Source organism: Pangasianodon hypophthalmus, chromosome 3 (genome assembly GCF_027358585.1).
Source record: "Pangasianodon hypophthalmus isolate fPanHyp1 chromosome 3, fPanHyp1.pri, whole genome shotgun sequence".
Taxonomy (NCBI): Eukaryota; Metazoa; Chordata; class Actinopteri; order Siluriformes; family Pangasiidae; genus Pangasianodon; species Pangasianodon hypophthalmus.
The window spans coordinates 30,331,198-30,350,438 of NC_069712.1; the positions used below are offsets into that span (position 1 = coordinate 30,331,198).

Below are 19,241 nucleotides of genomic sequence, written 5' to 3' on the forward strand. Positions count from 1 at the left end.
GACCCCTGACCTTTTGCTATACACGTACTATATACATTATGGATGTGAATATAAAACTTTCTGAAGTTAATAAAACAAAATTTGCAGCTTGTCCTGTTACAGAGAAACTACAAAGCACAAAGTCCTGAAGATGTTCCTGTGGTAGAAAATGTCAAAGTTTTACCTCTGACTGCTACAAAGTGCTGACACTGGAGACTCCTTCCATAAATGTCCTTACAGAAAAATTAATCATAACAGCCACTGTATAGGCTTAGATTATGTGAATCATTTGCATTATGTGAATCAAGTCCCTGTGAAATAGCTTTACTATGGAAACCATACTGTATTAGGGCAAGCACATTTGCCTTCTGGCTGTGCTGTTACTGAACATAAACCAGCACCTTCTAAACAATCAGAACCAAGAATTCAACAGAGCTGTGTTTAATTATGTTTAAAAGTGTACCTCTACAATGATATAATTTTTAATTATGTCTTAGAAAACAGATAGAATGAGAAAAAGAGTGACTACAAAATATCATGTAAGTGATCTGGCTAATTGTTTAAGCTTATTAATTTTTATTTTTTTAAGCCCAGAAGCCAGAACAAAGCTTTTCATATGTAACCCATTTCCTGAAAAAGGTAACTTATGAAGCAAACGTGGGGTCAGATCAAGGAAAAGACAAACCTTGTAAAAAGAATTCCAAACTGCTCCTTTAATTAGATAGATACTCATGCATGCCTATCTCACTTTCTTTCCAGCATTAATCACATGTGCGTATGTGTGTATGCATGTGCTCACCTGAGCGTGTGTTCAGCCTGAACTCAGAGGGGCCCTGCAGTGAGTAGATGAGTGAGGCCTGGCCAAATTCTCTGGATGCATCCAAATCTGTCGCCGTCACAAATAACACAGTCGCCCCTGAGAGAGACAGAGAGAGAGACAGAGAGAGAGAGAGAAAGAGAGAGAGAGAGAGAGGGATGGAGAGCGACTATTGTAGAACCATTCTGACTGATAATGAGCTTATGGGAGTGCAGCCAATAACGACAGCAGATAATAGAGATAGAGTGAGACAGAAAACGACAGAATGATGCCCTGTGCACAAACACACAGCAGAAATGACAGAATTCTAAAAGCAGATGAAGTAAATCGCGACTGGGAGCCGCATTGATGAGTCAGGCGCCGAGAGTGTTTATGGATTTTAGGATTATCAGGGAGCTTGGCAGAGAGCGAGATAGGCAACAAGCCAAGCACCGGCTCTGATCAATACGGCTAGAGTCCAAACGAGACGAGCCGCCACGAGCTCACACACCACTAAAACACCTCTCTCTCTCTCTCTCTCTCTCTCTCTCTCTCTCTCTCTCACACACACACACCCACACAAACACACACTTCAGTATGTATATACACACATGCACGTCAGTCACACACTTACACACAAACAAGATTTCAACATGTGGCAATATGGTCCCATGACATCTCAAATTCTCAGAAATAGAGTAAAATAGCACACACACACACACACACACACTCAGGCTCAGCATGGGCCTTTGGCAGGCACTGTCCGGTGTCAGTGTAATTTTCTCAGGCAATTGGAGACAGATCTATTGTCTGGGACAAAAGCACCGAATGAATAAATGCATACGAATGATGAGCATCTCTCGAGCTGAACGCTCAATCTGAGCAAACCTCTCGCACAAAACACAACACAGGCAACCAACATCAAATGATGTGAGCAGTGAAGAAAAGGAGGAAGTGAGCAGGGGCAAGAGGAGCAGCAGACGAACCCGTGTCCACAGTGACAGTGCAGACAGAAGAGTGTAGATGAGCACAGAAACAGTGGGGCAGCTGAAAAACCTTTTGAGAGTGTGTGACGTTAATTTCCTGTCTAAAGTCATCAGACATGACTTGTACAACTTCCCGTGTGACAATTGTGAATTATTATTCACACATTCAGGTCATATACAAGGGTGTGTCTAGTGGTTAATTTTTTTTTGAACACCACAAGTACTCTTTACTGAAACTAACTCATCTAGCGTATAGCTGAGTCATTCTCAGAACATGGTTACACGCCTGTTCCTTAATTTATTTATCACGACATCCTTTAAAAAATTAGTCCCATTGCACAGACTTCACTGAATAAATTTAAAGGTTCCTAAGCAGGAAAATGGTTTGACTTTTGATTATTGTGTACATTTTAGCAGAATAAAATAAGTTTTTAATAATATAATTCATTAAAAAAAACTTTTCTCCCTGCGTTTCATGTCATTGGTGTTACCTATTTAAAAAACTCATATTTTGATCAAAATCACAAAAAGTTGTGCATACGTGTTTCCAGGGTCAAAGTTCCAGTGAGCCGCCATGGAGTTTCCCTCCACACTCTACAACGCATTCATTTCCTTGTAAATTCTATTTTCATGTGTACAATTTAGATGTGTCAGTGGAGTTACATCTACAGTCTTCCTGTAAAATCATTTTTACCGTAAAAATGGACTTAATAGTGGTGTGATTAATGATGTGTGCTTTGAGATGCTGGAGAAGGCGTCTTGGAAAATACATCTTTAACAGAAATTTGTCACTGGTGTATCCTCCTGTGCTTATGACACCAGTGTCAATTAATAACAGTTAATAACTCCATATAAAATAATGGCACCAGATCAAGAATATTGGTCAATCGTTCCAAAAGAATTTCACTACATAATTGAAAATTTAACATTTTGCTGGTCAGAAAGTCACTATACTTTGAGAATGACTCAGATTTATTGTCAGTTGTATTCACTGCGTGTCCACCTGCATAATTTAATGCTGCTGATGGGTATTTCTGTGATGTTTACATGGATTTGGATATGGCAAATTAAGTATTTCCCTTTGTGAAGTGATCTTCTGTGCTAATTTGCATAAAGTTAAAAGCTCCTGAACTTTCGGTGGTAATTTCGATTCATGCCAGTGACTCGAATCTTTTGATTCCGTTCACCAAAAAGATTCGTTTAAACTGGTTCACTGATTCGTTCAGTGACCCTTTCCGTTACATCATTGCACCAGTAGGTGGAGCCAGTGAGTGTCTTTTTTTTTTTTTTTAGATATTATGAGTAAGTCACTGTTTCATTCACTCAATACATTCATTTAAAACTTTTCAAGAGACAAGTTTTACTATTATGATTTAATAAAATTGGCATGTCCAATCCACAAAGAGAAGGTCTAGTGAATTTATTTTCAAGAAAGACGTTTCAGTCAGTCCAGCCTAGTTTTGAGAGAGTGGTCACAAATGAGGATATAAATGTAATTAAAAAAAAATATATATATATTTTTTACATATAAAGTTTTCAATGCTACAGTAATTTTTTTTCACATTCATGTATAGCGGATTATGCTATGAACAACATTCATGTATGGCGGATTATGCTATGAACAACATTCATGTATGGCGGATTATGCTGTGAACAACATTCATGTATGGCGGATTATGCTGTGAACAACATTCATGTATAGCAGATTATGCTACGAATAACATTCATGTATGGCGGATTATGCTGTGAACAACATTCATGTATAGCAGATTATGCTACGAATAACATTCATGTATGGCGGATTATGCTGTGAACAACATTCATGTATAGCAGATTATGCTACGAATAACATTCATGTATGGCGGATTATGCTGTGAACAACACAACACCAGCACATGGGACTTGTCTTAGTGCTACACACTTTTCAGATGCACTGTTCTGCCCTCTTTCTCTTCTTGTTGAAAGCGTGGTGAACTGAACAAACGACATGTATACATCAGCCAAGTCGACATCAGTGAGTCAGCAGATCCTCATTCGTTCACCTAGTTCCTTCATTTCGTTCAAGACCAACAATTACCATTTGGTTCATTTCGTTCACAAACTGCAGGTATCAGTTCGCTCAGAATCAGTAGGTAAGGGGCTCAAAGGAAGGGGCGTATTCATTCAATACGTCCAACCAATGACAGGCTCCTTCACAGCCCGCACTCTGCTGTAGTCTTTAAAAAGCAGGGAAAAGCCGCCAAAGCAGTCACATGTTTTACATGGACAGGACTTAAGTGAACGAAAAATATGAGTCAGTACATGGAAGTGAACGAGAACGACTCGTTCACTTAAAAGATATATTCAAAAACACTGATTCGGTCACAAATGAAGCACCACTATGCCAGATTTTGTTTGCAAACCAATAGCTTTCACAGTCTGTGTGTGCAAATTGTAAACTGTAGCTGAAACCTTTGAGCTGTGATCAGCTTGTTAGTGTAATAGACTTGTATTCACAAATGTATGTTCCAATGACAGCTGCAGATTTATGACTCTAAAAATGGACTTGAAACACATAAAACTGCAATCTCATCACTGCATCTGCTACAATTATTTCTGACTGGAGTTCCATAACAGCGCCTGGAAATTTACACAGCAATTCCATATATCCACAATCCCCTCAAATTCAACATTCATGCCTAACTGTTTATTCCCAAAAGGCATGTAGCAATTTGAGCAAAACAAATACTACAATTTGAAAAGATTCAAACTGTTTGCACTTCTAATAGCCAATGTGTCGTAGATGTTGCGATGGCTGTGCAAATGTGTAGCTGTTCAACAAAAAGGATGAGAACTGGGAACGTGGGAATTGTCGAAGAACCATTAGTGAACAAGGAAAAGACAAAACACTCTTGGTGAAATTCCCCACTTGAACAAAGTTCCACATTCAAAAAATTCCTTTAAAGATTGTTCTCTAATCATACCTGCAACCATGTTCTCGGAGATCCGTACAATGTATGAGGATTGGCTGAACTCTGGAGGATTGTCATTTTCATCCTAAAAAAAAAGAGAGCAAACAATGAGATTTTTCAAGAGATATGAGAGATTAGCCTCAGTAAGTGAAATCTGAAGTTCATGTTTACAGCGTTTCATTTTCCTGAATTTCAGATAAAAATATAATATTGTTTTACTAATTTATATATTACTATATTTACTGATGACTACACCTAGAAGTACTAGTACTATTACACCACACTACTACTCACTACTTTCACCTGTTTGGTGTTATTGTTGGTGCTGGTTTCAGTCAATAAGAAAAAACTTTTTCCATTTATTAGAGAAGAATAATGTAATCCTTTGGAAAATATAATCTGACAGATTTGTATTCATGATAAATGATGAAATAATAACAACAGACTGCAATGGAACTGAACCATGATATACGCCAGTCAATCATACATGCGAATGATCCTTCAGAACGACACGCAGAAAGTTCTCATCTGTTTGTGGTTAAAATTTTGATAAAGATAAATTTATTATTTAAAAAATTTGCAAAAAGCAGCACATGCAGAATTTGCTTAGCGCAACTGGTGGTTCTCTATTAAGAGAGAGCTGTTATGTTGGAAATTGGCTTTGACTGAACTGGAACGCACTGTAAAAGTTAAATAAAAATCAAAAGGCTTATTTTCTAAAGAGTTCAAAGTGTTATTAGCCAGAGCTGGCTGAAGTCACTGAATCATTTCAGCCTTCAATAAGGAGCTCAATAGCCGTGACGAACTGAACAGGTAAATGCAGCATCATGCCTTTCTTTGTATTCCGCCTTACTCACAGCTGAAAATAGAGCATACACACAGTGACTGACAATATAGCTAATACACACACACCCACACACCCACACACATACACACAGCTGGAGAAATGGCTCAACCCCTGCTGTTTTGCAGCAACTGAAATGAGTCTAATCATAACCATGGTAATAAGGAAGAGGAAATGTCAGAGAGAAATATTCATGGATTGACTAACTGGGCCTGCAGACTCAAAAAAGTTCAGAGAGGAGCTGAATTATTACACAGATGCACACATATACCCACACATGCTTGGATGGCAAAACACACAGAATACAAATACTAAATACTTCATTCATTCCCCTTTATCTATTTTCTGTCTGATATGTAATATGCACTTTTTAACCTTTTTAAAATAAGGAGTTATATTAATAAATAATAATAATTGGGTACACTGAATAAGCAAAGGCAACATAAATACAAGGTGATATCAAAGTGCTATCTGGAAGATAATGAGGCTAGAGTGTAGATTTTCAAAGATGGCAACTATTAATGTCTATCAGTTTCAATATCTGCAATATATTATGCTACTATTACATGTTTTCATATCATTCATATACACTTTATTTCTTAGGATACGTTGTACTGTGAGTGACGACAAAGAAATTGTATCTGTTTTATCAGTACATTTATTTTTCTTTTCTGCTTTAGCCCTCTGCATTCCTGGTTAGTTCATTTTGGTGGTGTAAGCTAGCAAATTAGATGAGCTAGACAGTTTGGAAAGCGAGCAATACTGTAAACTTTCTAAAATGTTACAGGCATTGTTGCACCGAAATGAAAATTTTTATCTGAAAGAGATTTTTTTAAAACTTTGTTCATTTTCTGTGACTACTGAATATTTTATGAAAAAATTGGTGAAAACTTGAAAATAGATTTCCAAATACATTTTGGTGAATAATAAACTATTACTCTTTATCTATAATGGTCCCAGACTCCATATTCCTTACAATTTGCTACAAAGTGCTTTCTGGGTATTATGTCCATAGTGGGCCATTAATCTATGTCACTGAATTGTGGGATTCTACTAAAAGGCATAACTCTAAAATATAGTGTGTTAAATAGTGGATAGGCTGGAGTTTAGGATATCCTGGGTAGCCATGTAGTTAGCCTAACTATCAAGCTATTTTGCACCCCCAGCATGATTACAAAATATGGGTGCTTCAATGATCAAGAGACAACAAGAGGGAAACCATCTAAAAAAAATCATAAAATCCGGATGTAAAATAGCACCATTGCCATTATACAGATGAGCCAGAAGCAAAAAAAAAAAAAAAAAAAGCCTTTTCATGCTTTTCTTTAAAGCCTTTAAGTCTAAGCTGTATTTGCCTTGTTTCTTCGTTTCGTGTTTTCCAGGTTTGACGCTTGCTTGTTGACCCATGCTATGGACTAGGAAAATTACTCTTGGGCTGTACATAATAAAATATATGCTCCTGATTCATCAACCTGCATGTTACAATAATCCTTTTAGACTCTATGTATAGTTTTGTACTGTAAACTCTTTTTGTGAAAGGTTTTCATAGTATTATACCCTTCATAGAAACTTGTCCTTGGGTCACTCTCAGCTATTTTAATAGCTCTCACTTGGAATTCATTTGAGATAAAAGCCTCTATTTTACAGGTGAATAAATATAGATGTAACCTTCCACTCTGCTGCTGAGTGACATATAAGCGCGAGTGTAAATTACTCACAAACAGCTCTACAGTGATGGGTACGGTGCTGTTTAAGGCCGGAGCTCCTCCATCTATGGCCATCAGTGTCAGATAGATCATTCCACCAGGAACCTGTTCGTAGTCTAGAGGTCTGTTCACTGTGATCACTGAGAAAAACAAGAATTAATTAAAAAAGAATTATTTCTATGATAATGTCATAAACCCCCAGAGAATCAATACAAATATGCTTCCTCTAAATACACATTAATCCATAAAGGCCCCGGTTCAATCTGCGTCCTCCCTGAGGGGCAGCTGTTGTGTGACTTTGCTGAGCTGAGTGTGCAGTCTGCTGTAATCGTATAGGTCATTGAGTAGAAGAATGCATAACATAAGCTAATCACTGCAATTTGACTATGTATTAAATTTAATTTAATGGGTGTGAGTTAGAGAAGGTAGCCTGCGGCCCACGTACCTGCGTAGCCCTCCACCACGGTGATGCTGAAAAAACTGCGGAACTGAGAGGCGTAGATGATGGAGTAGGTCAAGACGTTATTAGGAGGAGAGTCTTCATCAGTCGCCTGTGTGAGTTACAGAGACAGGTTTCTGTATTCATGCCTGTTTTGTTTTTGTATAGTTTTGTGTGTATATTGCAAGTCAAACACTTTTTGAGGACAAACACCTGTATTTTCACTATTAGTGCCACAGACAAACCTAAAAGGCACCGAATGAAAATGAAATCAGTAAGGACTAAAACATGTAGGGGCATGATGTTATAGGAAATAATCAACAACCAAGTGGTGTGATGAAGCTTGACGTGAAGTGGAGTTACTGTAACCATGCCAAAGTAGATTATTTTCCAATAACAGCATGTCTCAATTTGTTTTATTCCTCTTACACAACAGCAATTTGCAGATTACATTTTTTTGATTAATTAAATGATAATAGGAAACTGACGGTGATAAAAAAAAAAAGTATGATGTGCAGTTCTTTAATTAATAAAGAATTGCTATCATTGAAAAATTGCTGTGGAATAAGAGGAATAAAACACTACAGGATGTGCTGAAAATAAGGAAAATAATCAACTGTGGGGTTTTAACAGTGACTCTGCTTTATGTTGAGCTGCATAACAACACACTGTTCTTGATTATTTTCCTACTACAGCACACTGTTGTGTTTTATTCCTTCCTTTATTGCACTGATTAGAATAGAGCATTTGTGATATACCAGATCATAATATTGTTATGAATAAAATTAGCTTAATGTGCATCACTCAATTGAGAATGATAACAGAATTCATGAGAACCCAGGAGCAAACACAATCACTGCTGAAACCATAAGAAAAAAAACATGATATCAAACTGAAAATCAGATAAATGGCAAATCAACACGTCTGAATGTAAGCAAGCACTTTGTGACAGGCCTATTTACAGCCATCTGTCTATCATCACTCAGCTTAGCACTCAGATGAGAAGTGTGATTAGTGGAATCTAGAGACACAATCAAACCCTGACATGAGGTATTAGCCAATAATAGAGAGGCATATATGCTGAGACAGGAGTTTAATGAATGCTAAAGAGCGAAGTGATTGGACTAGACAGCAGGACATGCTGGAGTCTGACACCACTGGGATTATGGAGAATAACTGAATGCTGAGAAAGAAGATGAGGAAGAAGTTATTTTGCTCTAGAACATTCTGGTTAGATGAAGTGGACACCACAGACACTTATATATAATACAGAGAGATGCACCTCATCATTAATCTCATGGGTGTCAATACACACATTCAGAGAGAATTCAAGGCTGCTGCCCAAACCACATACATACAACACACACTGTGTAGTACAGTATATACAACTACACTAGTTATTGTATATCTATTATACCAAACTATACGTATAATATTTAATTTAGTAGTACGTGATTTGGGACATGGCTCAGTTATTTGCAACTCTAAGGATATAATTATCTGCTCAGTATCTTTTTTCTCAGTATTATAGAAGTAATATTCTGTGTATCTCCAAGGCCAGTTGATGCAAACTATCCCACTATTCCCAGCTAGTTATCTAAAATACACTATAGACAATAAAACTATTACCTCTGGTCTCTTCTGATGTGTGTATTTTTTAACCTACATTTTTATCTGTAATTTATCTGTGTACTTTATTATCTAATCTGTGTATTTTGTATTTTAAACTGTGCTTAATGGTTCTAGTTTTCTAACCGCCCACCCCACACACACACACACACACAACCTCAGTCAACAAAAAGGTTAGACATTAACATTTACACTTAAGCTGTCAAGCTACATTTAACACACCTCAGAGGAATCGACCAGAAAGAAAAAAAAGTGTTTAGGAGAAAAATGAAAAATGCTATCGTTTCTCCTAACAAGAAGGTCCTCTGTTTAGGATAATGTGCTGATGTACAGTATATTCTGTTCTATAGTTTCATTGTTCCTAGTTTCTAGTTTCCTTGACTTGCTTGCTATATTTCCTATATTTGCTTTTCCAGATTTTCTGGTTCTGACCTCAGTCTGCCTGTTCAAATATGGATTAATCTCTGATTAATGCATCTGCCAGTGATCTGACTCCTGGACTCAGGCCATGATTTTTGAAAAAGCCAGAATAAAAAGATTACATTCATGCAGTGTCTAACTTCTGTGTTGAGTTTATGTGTAAGAGAACTTACATAGAAAGTACTTATAATTATGTTCCTCATTTGCTTTGCTATGAGGTGGGTGGTAACACATTTACTATATTTACTCTGTTACATTTACGTTTTATATAAACTTTACTTTAAATGAGAAATAACTGGTATTAAAACTGAATTAACGTGAGATGGTGGATACTATTATTTTATTTAAAAATATTCCAATCATGAAAAGATGTTATAGTTTGGTTTGATTCAACAATGGGCTGAGTATGCAGCTGTTAATGGAAGAGAGCCATGAGTTTGGGACTCACCCTCGCTCTGGCCACTTGCTGAGCGACTTGCTGGTTTTCCATCAGTGAACCAGAATAAGCGTCCTTCTGAAAGACAGGAGCGTTGTCATTCACGTCCATCACATTGACACGGAGACGTCCTGTGGTCTCTTCCCCACCTCCGTCACGAGCCAAGACCGTCAGAGTGTAGCGACGCGTCAACTCGTAATCCAGACGGCCCCTCAGTGTCACCAGGCCCGTCTCAGGATCCAGTGAGAATCTGCAGGGGGCAGAGTTACAGACAGGATGTATAAATTAATGACAAGTCAAGGTTCCTAAATGAAAATGACTCCAAATAAGGAAATAAACATATGATTTTCTCACTGGTCAGGCTCGTCACTGAAGTAGTAGCGCACAACACCAAATGTCCCAAAATCATTATCTGTAGCCTAGAGAGACAGAGAGACACAGAAAGAGATAAAGAGAGATAGAGAGAGACAGAGAGAGAGATAGGGAGAGTTGTATTTAGTTAGTAGTTGAATTTAGTTATGAAAAACAATAACTAAACTAACATGAGCTTGCTATCTAAAATGCAGTCTATCACTGCTGGTTGCTTCCAGTGTGTGTGTGTGTGTGTGTGTTTTAACCCAATTTGTGTTTCACCCATGTATTTTATTACTGAATCAGTGTATTTTGTTCTCCAGCCTGTACAGTACTTTGGGCATGAGCCAGATAGTGTTAGCACGCTAGCCAACACACCTGGATGCTTACTCTTAACTGAGTTCATACTCTCTCTCCCTCTCCCCTGATCGTTTGCGGCTCCCGTGGACTTAGATTTTTTTCAAGCCTAAAGTTGCAGGCGTGGTGATGTTTAAAATATCTGAGTCAATGTATGTGTATAAACTTCCTGCCAATTTTACCCCAACACTCCTTAACGTGAATTACTATTCCAGGATTGTCAGGATGATTCACAGCGACTGAGGAACATAATATGTCATGGCACGTCTGTAAATCATGCTGTACCATTTTTGCTTTGTCTTTGGTGTTTGTGTTCGCATCATGAATGATGTAACCATTGCAAGCAAACTCTTAGTGATCCTCTGAGAGAAGAAAAAAGAGGAAAATACCATTTGGCCCTGCTTCAGTGCTGTGTTTGGGGTCTCAGCAGGCAATACTGCAAACAAGGCGCATTTATTTCTGACTACAAAGACATCAACTGAGCACAAATATGAAAAAAATGTCTTAGGCACAAGCAAATGAATAATATTCCTGCATTAACCAGCAAATTATGTGTGCACCTGCATGATATGTGCACCGCATGGGGAAAGACCCATGTGGGTTATATTTATGTTTGAAACACTCGGACTGTCCAGCCTATAACATTCTCTCAGCAGATGGTCATGATGGTCAAGTTCCTGTCCTGTCCTAGCCACACAAACAAAGACAAAGACACACACACACATTCTTAGACTCTATGAGACTGTGACTATGAGAGTGTTTGTATGCAGGTGTTAGAGTATACATGTGTGTGTGTGTGTGTGTTGGTGTGAATAGCTATTTCAGACCTGCAGAGCGTGGAGAAGGAAATTGCTTCAGATAAATGCTTTGATTTTTCAAGTGTATTTATGCAAATAAGCAAATAAACGACTGAGACAACAGACAACCATCACAAAGCGTGTTTCTCCAACCTCATCTGTGTGTGATAATAACGGCATAACAAAAGTTCTCACAGCCTTTTCTCCCTCTCACTCTTTCTCTAACATACAAAAACAGAGAAGGAAAGAGAGGAACATCTGTTTGAATACTAGACTAGTTTTCAAAAAGGAATTCAAATTCCTCAAAGTAATGCACATGGGAGCATACATAGATTTTAAGCTAATAAGCTTTTTAAGATGTAAAACAAATAAAATAAAATAAAAAATAAAATAAATCTCCCCTGCACACAAGCTGGTGCACATAACTTATAGTAATACACACATAGTTACACATCAATACACATGAGCTAGAACACAGAACTCAAATTAATGCACACAAACAAATACAGAAAACGCATATATATAAACAGATAAACAAAACTCAAATGAATAACACAATCAGGTACACAAAGCTCAAATGAATAACACAAGCAGGTACACAAACCTCAAATTAATAACACAAACAGGTACACAAAGCTCAAATTAATATATACAAGCAGGTACACATAAAAACTCAGAGCAATACACACACAAGAAGGTACACAAATCTCAAATTAATACATAAGCATGTACACACCAAATTCAGAGTAATACACACAAGCAGGCACACAAAACCCAAGTTAATACAGAAAACTAATTAATACACACAAACTAATTCAGCACATATACTGTTTAACTCTAGTAATAAACTCTCCTTCCCTTCTCTCTCTCTCTCTCTCTCTCTCTCTCTGTCTCTCTCTCTCACACACAGACACACACACATACAGTGAATTGGTGTGTAATAAAGTTACAGTTGAATGGCTTGGCCTTTGGCTCACGGGGTTGCAGAACTGCAGTGCCACCTCAAACACTGTTAGCTGCCATGATTCATCAGAGCTCTGACCAACCCATTGTGTATGTGTGTATGTGTGTGTGTGTGTGTGCCAAACTAGACACTACACAACAATTTAATCACACAGACAATCATTATGTAATTTTGATCCAAACACTTTTATCCAAAGTGAAATCCAATCCAAGCAGAGAGCCGAGCGACACATGTAGCATTAGGTAGCATTTTTGAAAGAAGTCTCCAGTATCAGCCCTTTGGGACAGTCAGAATTAAAGCTGTAACTTTAGCTGGAAATGGACGAGGACTTTGCACTTTCTGGTTCCTGTGGAACATGACAAGCTGTATAGTTTGTTGACTTCGAAAAACTGTTTAAAGCTTCTATAATGTAAGTTCTAAGAGGAATTGTTTCATGGACGATCCACAGCATTGAACTGTAAATATAAATGGATAAAATATATGTTCTTTAATTAATTTAAAAGATGTCAGCGATGGTAAATTGCTCTGGTAAGAGGAATAACACGCTTCAGGATGTGCTTTATTGGAAAGTTTGGGATCTGCTTATGCCTGTTTATCTTTTGATGTTCTTTCTTTCTTTTCTCTCACTCCTACTACACATTTCACATTTTTTTCCCTCATTTCTTTTTTCTTTCTCACACACTCATTTCCTTCTTTTTACCTTTTCTTCCTTCTTTCATTCCTTTATTTATTCCCTCCATCACTTTCACCCCCTTTGGAAATCTATTTTTTGTTACTAGGTTTCTAGGATTTATGTAAGATCTGTGCTCAGTACTTCAGATTGTGATTCAAGCCACAGGGCAGAAGACTTCACTCTTTCTTACTGTCCTCTATTCCCTCTCTATTCCTCATTCTCCTACTGTCTCCCTCTTTCCATTTCTATCCTTTTCCTATTCTTCTGTCTTGGCCTACATGTTCTCTTCTCTCTCTCCCTCTCTCTCTCTCTCTCTCTCTCTCTCTCTCTCTCTCTCTCTCTCAAGAAACTTTCTCTACCTAACTCCCCTTGCTACCTTTATGCCCTAAAGCTACTCCTCTTTCCTTCCCTTTCTCTCTATCTCTCTCCCTCTTGCTGTCTCAGATAGACAGGTCCATAAGTGCAGCAATGATAGTGCCAAGGGGGTTAGCGTGATGATAGGCACTATGCTGACAGTGGACCAAATGCAAAGAGGAAGGGGCGTGAAGGAAAGAAGAGAAAGAGAACGTATACCTGTAAAGGAAGATGGTATACATCTCTATGTCCCTCTCTTCTTTCCTTCTCAATACACATTAGTTTTCCAAAAATCACCTGACAGGCTGTCCTGCTCCCTTCCTGGAGGAAAGAAGTGAAACTTTAGACAAAGCTGAGTGGAGTGAGATAACGTCTGTGGAGGGAGGGAGAGAGACGGCCTCATGTCTGATGGCCAGTCTGATGCCCTGAGCCCTATCGAGCATGAGTGACAGATGCTAAATTATGTTTGCAATTGAACAAAAAATCAGGGAGTGTCAAACAGGCAAGAGTGAAGCTTCTGAGCAAAGCCAAAAACAATCTGTCCATAGCAAATGATGCAATAGAAGTGTTTGGGCTAAAAAGTGTGAGAGGGAACAATAAGTGTCATTTTAACTGTCAGGCTGTAATCACAACACTTAGAGGGATATCTCCACCAAAAATCAGGCTCCATCCTCCAGGTAGGTACTGACATCCTGACAGCAAACACTCTGAGAACTATTAGGTAATGTCCTAGACAGAGAACTTCCAGGTTTTTAAGATTGTTTGTTTTGACAAGAAATCAGGAATTATTGCTTGAAATGGATTACTATGCACACTATCATTCTAAACCAAACCAAAACAGAGAATGTAGTATGTAGTATTTAAAGTGTGTGGCAGGATGCAAGTGCAATAGTGGTTTCATTTGGGCGAATCCAAGAATTGCAATGATCAGAACACAGAGTCAAACAAAGATCATCCATAATCTATGTCAAAGCAGGTTAAGGTCAAAAGCTGAATGTACAATGAAACAAAATTCAGAAAAAAACAAGGCTCCGACTTAAAGTAAATAACTGCACAATAAGACTTTGCAGCGATACTTTGAGAAAACACGTTATATACGCAAACAAAATACAATATTCAAGGGCTGACACAGAACAGGTGAACACAACGCTGTAGCAAACAAATAACATGAATGGAGGAATGGACACAGGACTAGAGCAGAAACTAAAATACGAGCACGTGGCATTTGTCGCCAGTGTGACAACCTGTTTGGGCCACATTTCTAAGCATGCGACCCGAGCTATGTGGTGTACAGCATTTCACCATTTTATTTTCAAAATAAAAGCAGGTGTGGTAACTGAAGTAATCCCTGCTGTCAAGCTGGTGCATCACTAATGACATTTGAGGACATCATCCAAGCTACAGTGTTGAGCTAGCATTATGTAGGTAATGTTTAGCGACTGCAGCGTAACAGCTTATTTTATTCGATATTAAATTTTACAGAGTGATGGTAGGGGAAAAGAACTAGCTATTTAGCTATTTATGTTAACAAACCCTTGCCATGACTTTAGCCATTTAGCTATAATTACTTGTGTCTTTTATGGCACTATTAGCAAACTAGCTATTTTTGTTTAGCTATACTCCAGAGACAGCCACTTTCAGCATGCTGCTGCTAAATTTGTATTTTTATGATTAATATGGAACATAAGCTAGATGGGCATGTGATATCACATGATCTTTGTGTAAGTAACCTAGTTAATAGCGTGGGTGATTTCTCCACACTTATTGGAAATCTGTGGTGAAGAACACATATACAGCTAAAGACCCTGGGGTTTGTTTTCATCTTAGCCAGTTTGCTGCCTAAGTGAAAAAGCTAATGCTAACTGTCAACTATTAGCAATAGGCTGTGTGTTTTTAATTCCTCTGTTTGTTAGAACCAGAAAAGCCTTATACACTCTTTGTGGCCACTTTTTGTATCCAAAATATAGTTAACAGTGATGTGGAATTATTTATGATTACCAGCTTGAGACCTACAGATTTGAAAGAAATTGCACAGGAACTATTTTGAACTTTTTGAACTGAAACATATAATCATGCCCTAGTCCTAATCCAGAGTTAGGCTTCCTGGATCTACACAGTTTATGTTTGCACGCTTTGAGCCACACCTAGATGTTACAATCATGAAAAGCAATGAGTATAAAGCTTTAGTCTATCTCCTCGATCTTCTGAAAAGGTGTGTGTGTTGAAGAGAGTGCAGATGTGAACTGACGTGCTGCACAAATTGCTTTCTGCTGCTTCTTCAACCAGAGGGAAGAGTGTGAGGAAACCAATTACCTTCTGTCAGAGCAACCATCAAATACACACAACCATAAACACACTAAACACACAACGAGAGAGCGAGAGAAAGAGAAAGAGGGGGGGGAGAGAGAGAGAGAGAGAGAGAGAACTGCATGGAGTAGTCTTAAGCTAAATATATCAAATATTAATCAAATAATCGCACATACATGCTCAGTAATTTCTATAGTAATTTGCAAACAGCTTTGGCCTCACGATACAGCTACTGGCACAGTAGCCAAGTTTCCTAGCAAGCTAGCTAATGTTAAATCCAGTAGCCAAATTACCAAGCTAACTAACATTAAGCCTGTTATCATATTTTATTATTAAAATCATTAGCCACATTTGCGAGCAAGCTAGCTATCATTAGGTTAATTTTGTGATAATTAAAACTATCATGCAACTTTGCTGTCAAATTGGATAATTTTGGTTAAGTATTAGATTGTGTGATTAAAACCAGTAAAGTGTTTTATTAACACCTTAAAGTGTTTTATTCCTCTTATACCACATCAATTTGATTATTTTTTTATTAATTAAAGAACAACATGCCACTGACACTGGAGACTCATTCCATAAATGTTATGTAAATATTAAATAACAACATGTTTTTTAATCTGTATTGGAACAAGTGCATTGCCTGTGATTTGCCTCGTAGACGGGACTACTGTCAGAGTTGCTGTTATAGAAAATAACCACCTTCTGACCGATCGGATTTGAGATTTCATCCAAAGCAAAACTGCCCAAACAAAAACATTCAAATACCTCTCACTTCAAAATGTCCTCATATGAGCTTATGGAAAGGGTGATTGTGCCAAGACTGTTCTAATGTTACAAGGCAGACACGTTAGAAAGAAAGTTCTTTCTATGCTATTTGTGTCTCAATCCTTCTGTGGCTCTGTTGGGAGATGTGCTATTGTGGGAAATTACTCAGTATGGATCCAAATGAGCAAATGAGCTTCTGCAACAAGCACAGCGTGCTGTTAATGTAATAAAGAAACAATTTGGTTTAAAATTGCTAAATTTATCTATTTGCAAACATAGCTAATCCCCTGCACAAACAACACAATGCCCACAAACAAAAAGTGCACAATGATCTGCACACAAATTTATGAAAAAATAGATACACACACACACACACACACACACACACAAAGACATAAGTCTCTCTCACTCTCATTTCTCTTTTTCTTCCTAACTCAGTCTCGCTTTCAGTCTCTCTAAAGTTCCATACTCAATTCTGGCTCTTGCTGAAAAGGCAGAATTCTGAAGAAGTCTACACCCGATTAGCAACAAACGGTAACAAGGTGGAAAGCAATTCACAAAACGGCTCTGGAACAAAGTTCTGAAGTACACATTCAATGAGTTTATCCACTTATCCCTGCAAATCGAAACAAAGTTATTCTGACAAATCACCTTTATCCTAATGGGTGTGGTCTCTATCCTAATGGGTGTGGTCTCACAGCATATGGAAAATGATGTAAACCATATGCTGTGACCATAGTCACCTGATCTCAACCAAATTGAACACCTACTCTGGTGGCCCAACACTTAGACTGGGAGGAATCTGATCATGGGTTAGATTGTAGTGTGGGGTAGAAGTTTAGCATGGGACAGAATCTTGACATGTAATCTGTGATTAGGATAGAACTTGGGATAAAATACAGAATATACAGTAGATCTCGGATTAAATTTGAGAATAAGAGAAACTTTGGGCAGAATCTGAGATTAAGAGGATTTTGGGGTTGGGTAAATCTTAGTTTGAGGCTCTTCAATAAATAATCCTGATTTGGTAGGGGGAGAATAAAAAGGTGGGGTAGAATTTGAGATTGGGGTTGAATTTAGGATTTAGAAAATTATAAAGTTTTAAAGTCAGTTCATGATTTCTTGCATTAAAGCCAAAAGATTAAGCTTTAGCTGTAATGAAACCACATCAGTGGTCACTTTAAATGAATAGGTAAAGAATTGGCTTAAAAATCAAAAGGAATATTATGCTTTTTTTTTTTTTTTTAAGTGTAATCAAAACATCATTGTACTGGAAGGACATGTCTCACCCCAGGCTGTTTACCGACTAAACCTATCAGTGCATTTAGGAAAAACTCAAACACACAGCACACATAAACAAAGAGAAGCACATACACAGTCTAACTGACCTACAACCGCAGACCAAATCACAAATACACACAAACACCCACATTCACACGCACAGACATTAGTGGGTGAGGGATCAGCGTCTTTACAGACTGTGAGCGAGTGATAAGAAAATGAGTCAAACAAAGTGATTGGGGGGGTAAAAGAGAGATGCCAAGAATATTTAGGATAAAAAGAGAATGAGTAAACACGTAAGCAGAGCGAGAAAGAGATTAAAAAATGAACAGAAGTTGTAGCTCACATATTCTGTTCTGCTACTGACAGCAAAATACAGAAGAAGAAGACAAAAATGAGTGGGAGAGGGAGATAGTGAGTGGCGTGGAGAGATTCGGGCACGAAAAAGAGCAGAAGAGGAAGAGACGAGATGAATATTTAACAGTTTGGATATCAGAATGCTTAGTCATTATTACTATACACAATATATACTGTATATCATAATTTTTATGATAACAGCAGCACTGTATTTAGAGAACCTGCGAAAAACCAAAAGTGTTTTGACCAACAGAAGGCTAAACTTTGTTATTCTCTCACTCAGAATGTAAAAATGTGCATTAAATTCAAACATGATTCAGGCTTTACATTTTTATAGACACTTTCATTGAGCAAACATTACATCACTAACCGTGTATTTCCAATTATTGTCATAGTAAAATATCCAGCACCCATCTCAAGCACACTGGGTATTTTTTGATGCATGCTGAAGCATAGATTATTAGAATCGCTTTTCCTTTTATAATAATTGTAACTAAATTCAGTCACCATGCATGCACCTGACATGAAGAGGGGGCGTGTCCATGACAAGTTTCAGCAGACACAGTGCCTCATCTATGTAAACAAAATAGTAACATTTAGTTTAGATTTAATTTTGGATTCATAGCACCAAAACAGGAATTTGTAGCTTCATGTTGTCCACCATATAGCATGGAGTCATTAACGTGCACACAGGATTTCTGGAAAAACTGCAAATAGCTGAATAAACAGAATCCCCAAACTCCAAGCCCAGGTACAACCGACACACACAAACTACATCAAATATAACCAACACCTGACAAACAAAGATTCAAACAGATACACACACAGGGACAGAAACCCATTAGC

At 37.8% G+C, this 19,241-nt stretch overlaps 1 protein-coding gene across 3 annotated transcripts in view; it reads right to left on the reverse strand.

The window, feature by feature from the left end:
- Window positions 1-19,241, reverse strand: part of cdh23 (cadherin-related 23) — a 229,770-nt gene that overhangs the window by 70,892 nt on the left and 139,637 nt on the right. For 2 of the 3 annotated variants that reach the window (XM_026939035.3, XM_053232580.1), the window contains exons 14-19: window positions 10,541-10,605; window positions 10,199-10,436; window positions 7,708-7,813; window positions 7,275-7,402; window positions 4,725-4,797; window positions 779-895 (exon numbers count right to left, since the gene is read on the reverse strand). In XM_026939035.3, the coding sequence (XP_026794836.2) occupies window positions 779-895; window positions 4,725-4,797; window positions 7,275-7,402; window positions 7,708-7,813; window positions 10,199-10,436; window positions 10,541-10,605 (727 nt within the window). Of the gene's footprint in view, window positions 1-778; window positions 896-4,724; window positions 4,798-7,274; window positions 7,403-7,707; window positions 7,814-10,198; window positions 10,437-10,540; window positions 10,606-12,867; window positions 13,002-19,241 lie in introns of those variants that run through there. The other variant, XM_034302581.2, reaches the window with a different exon arrangement.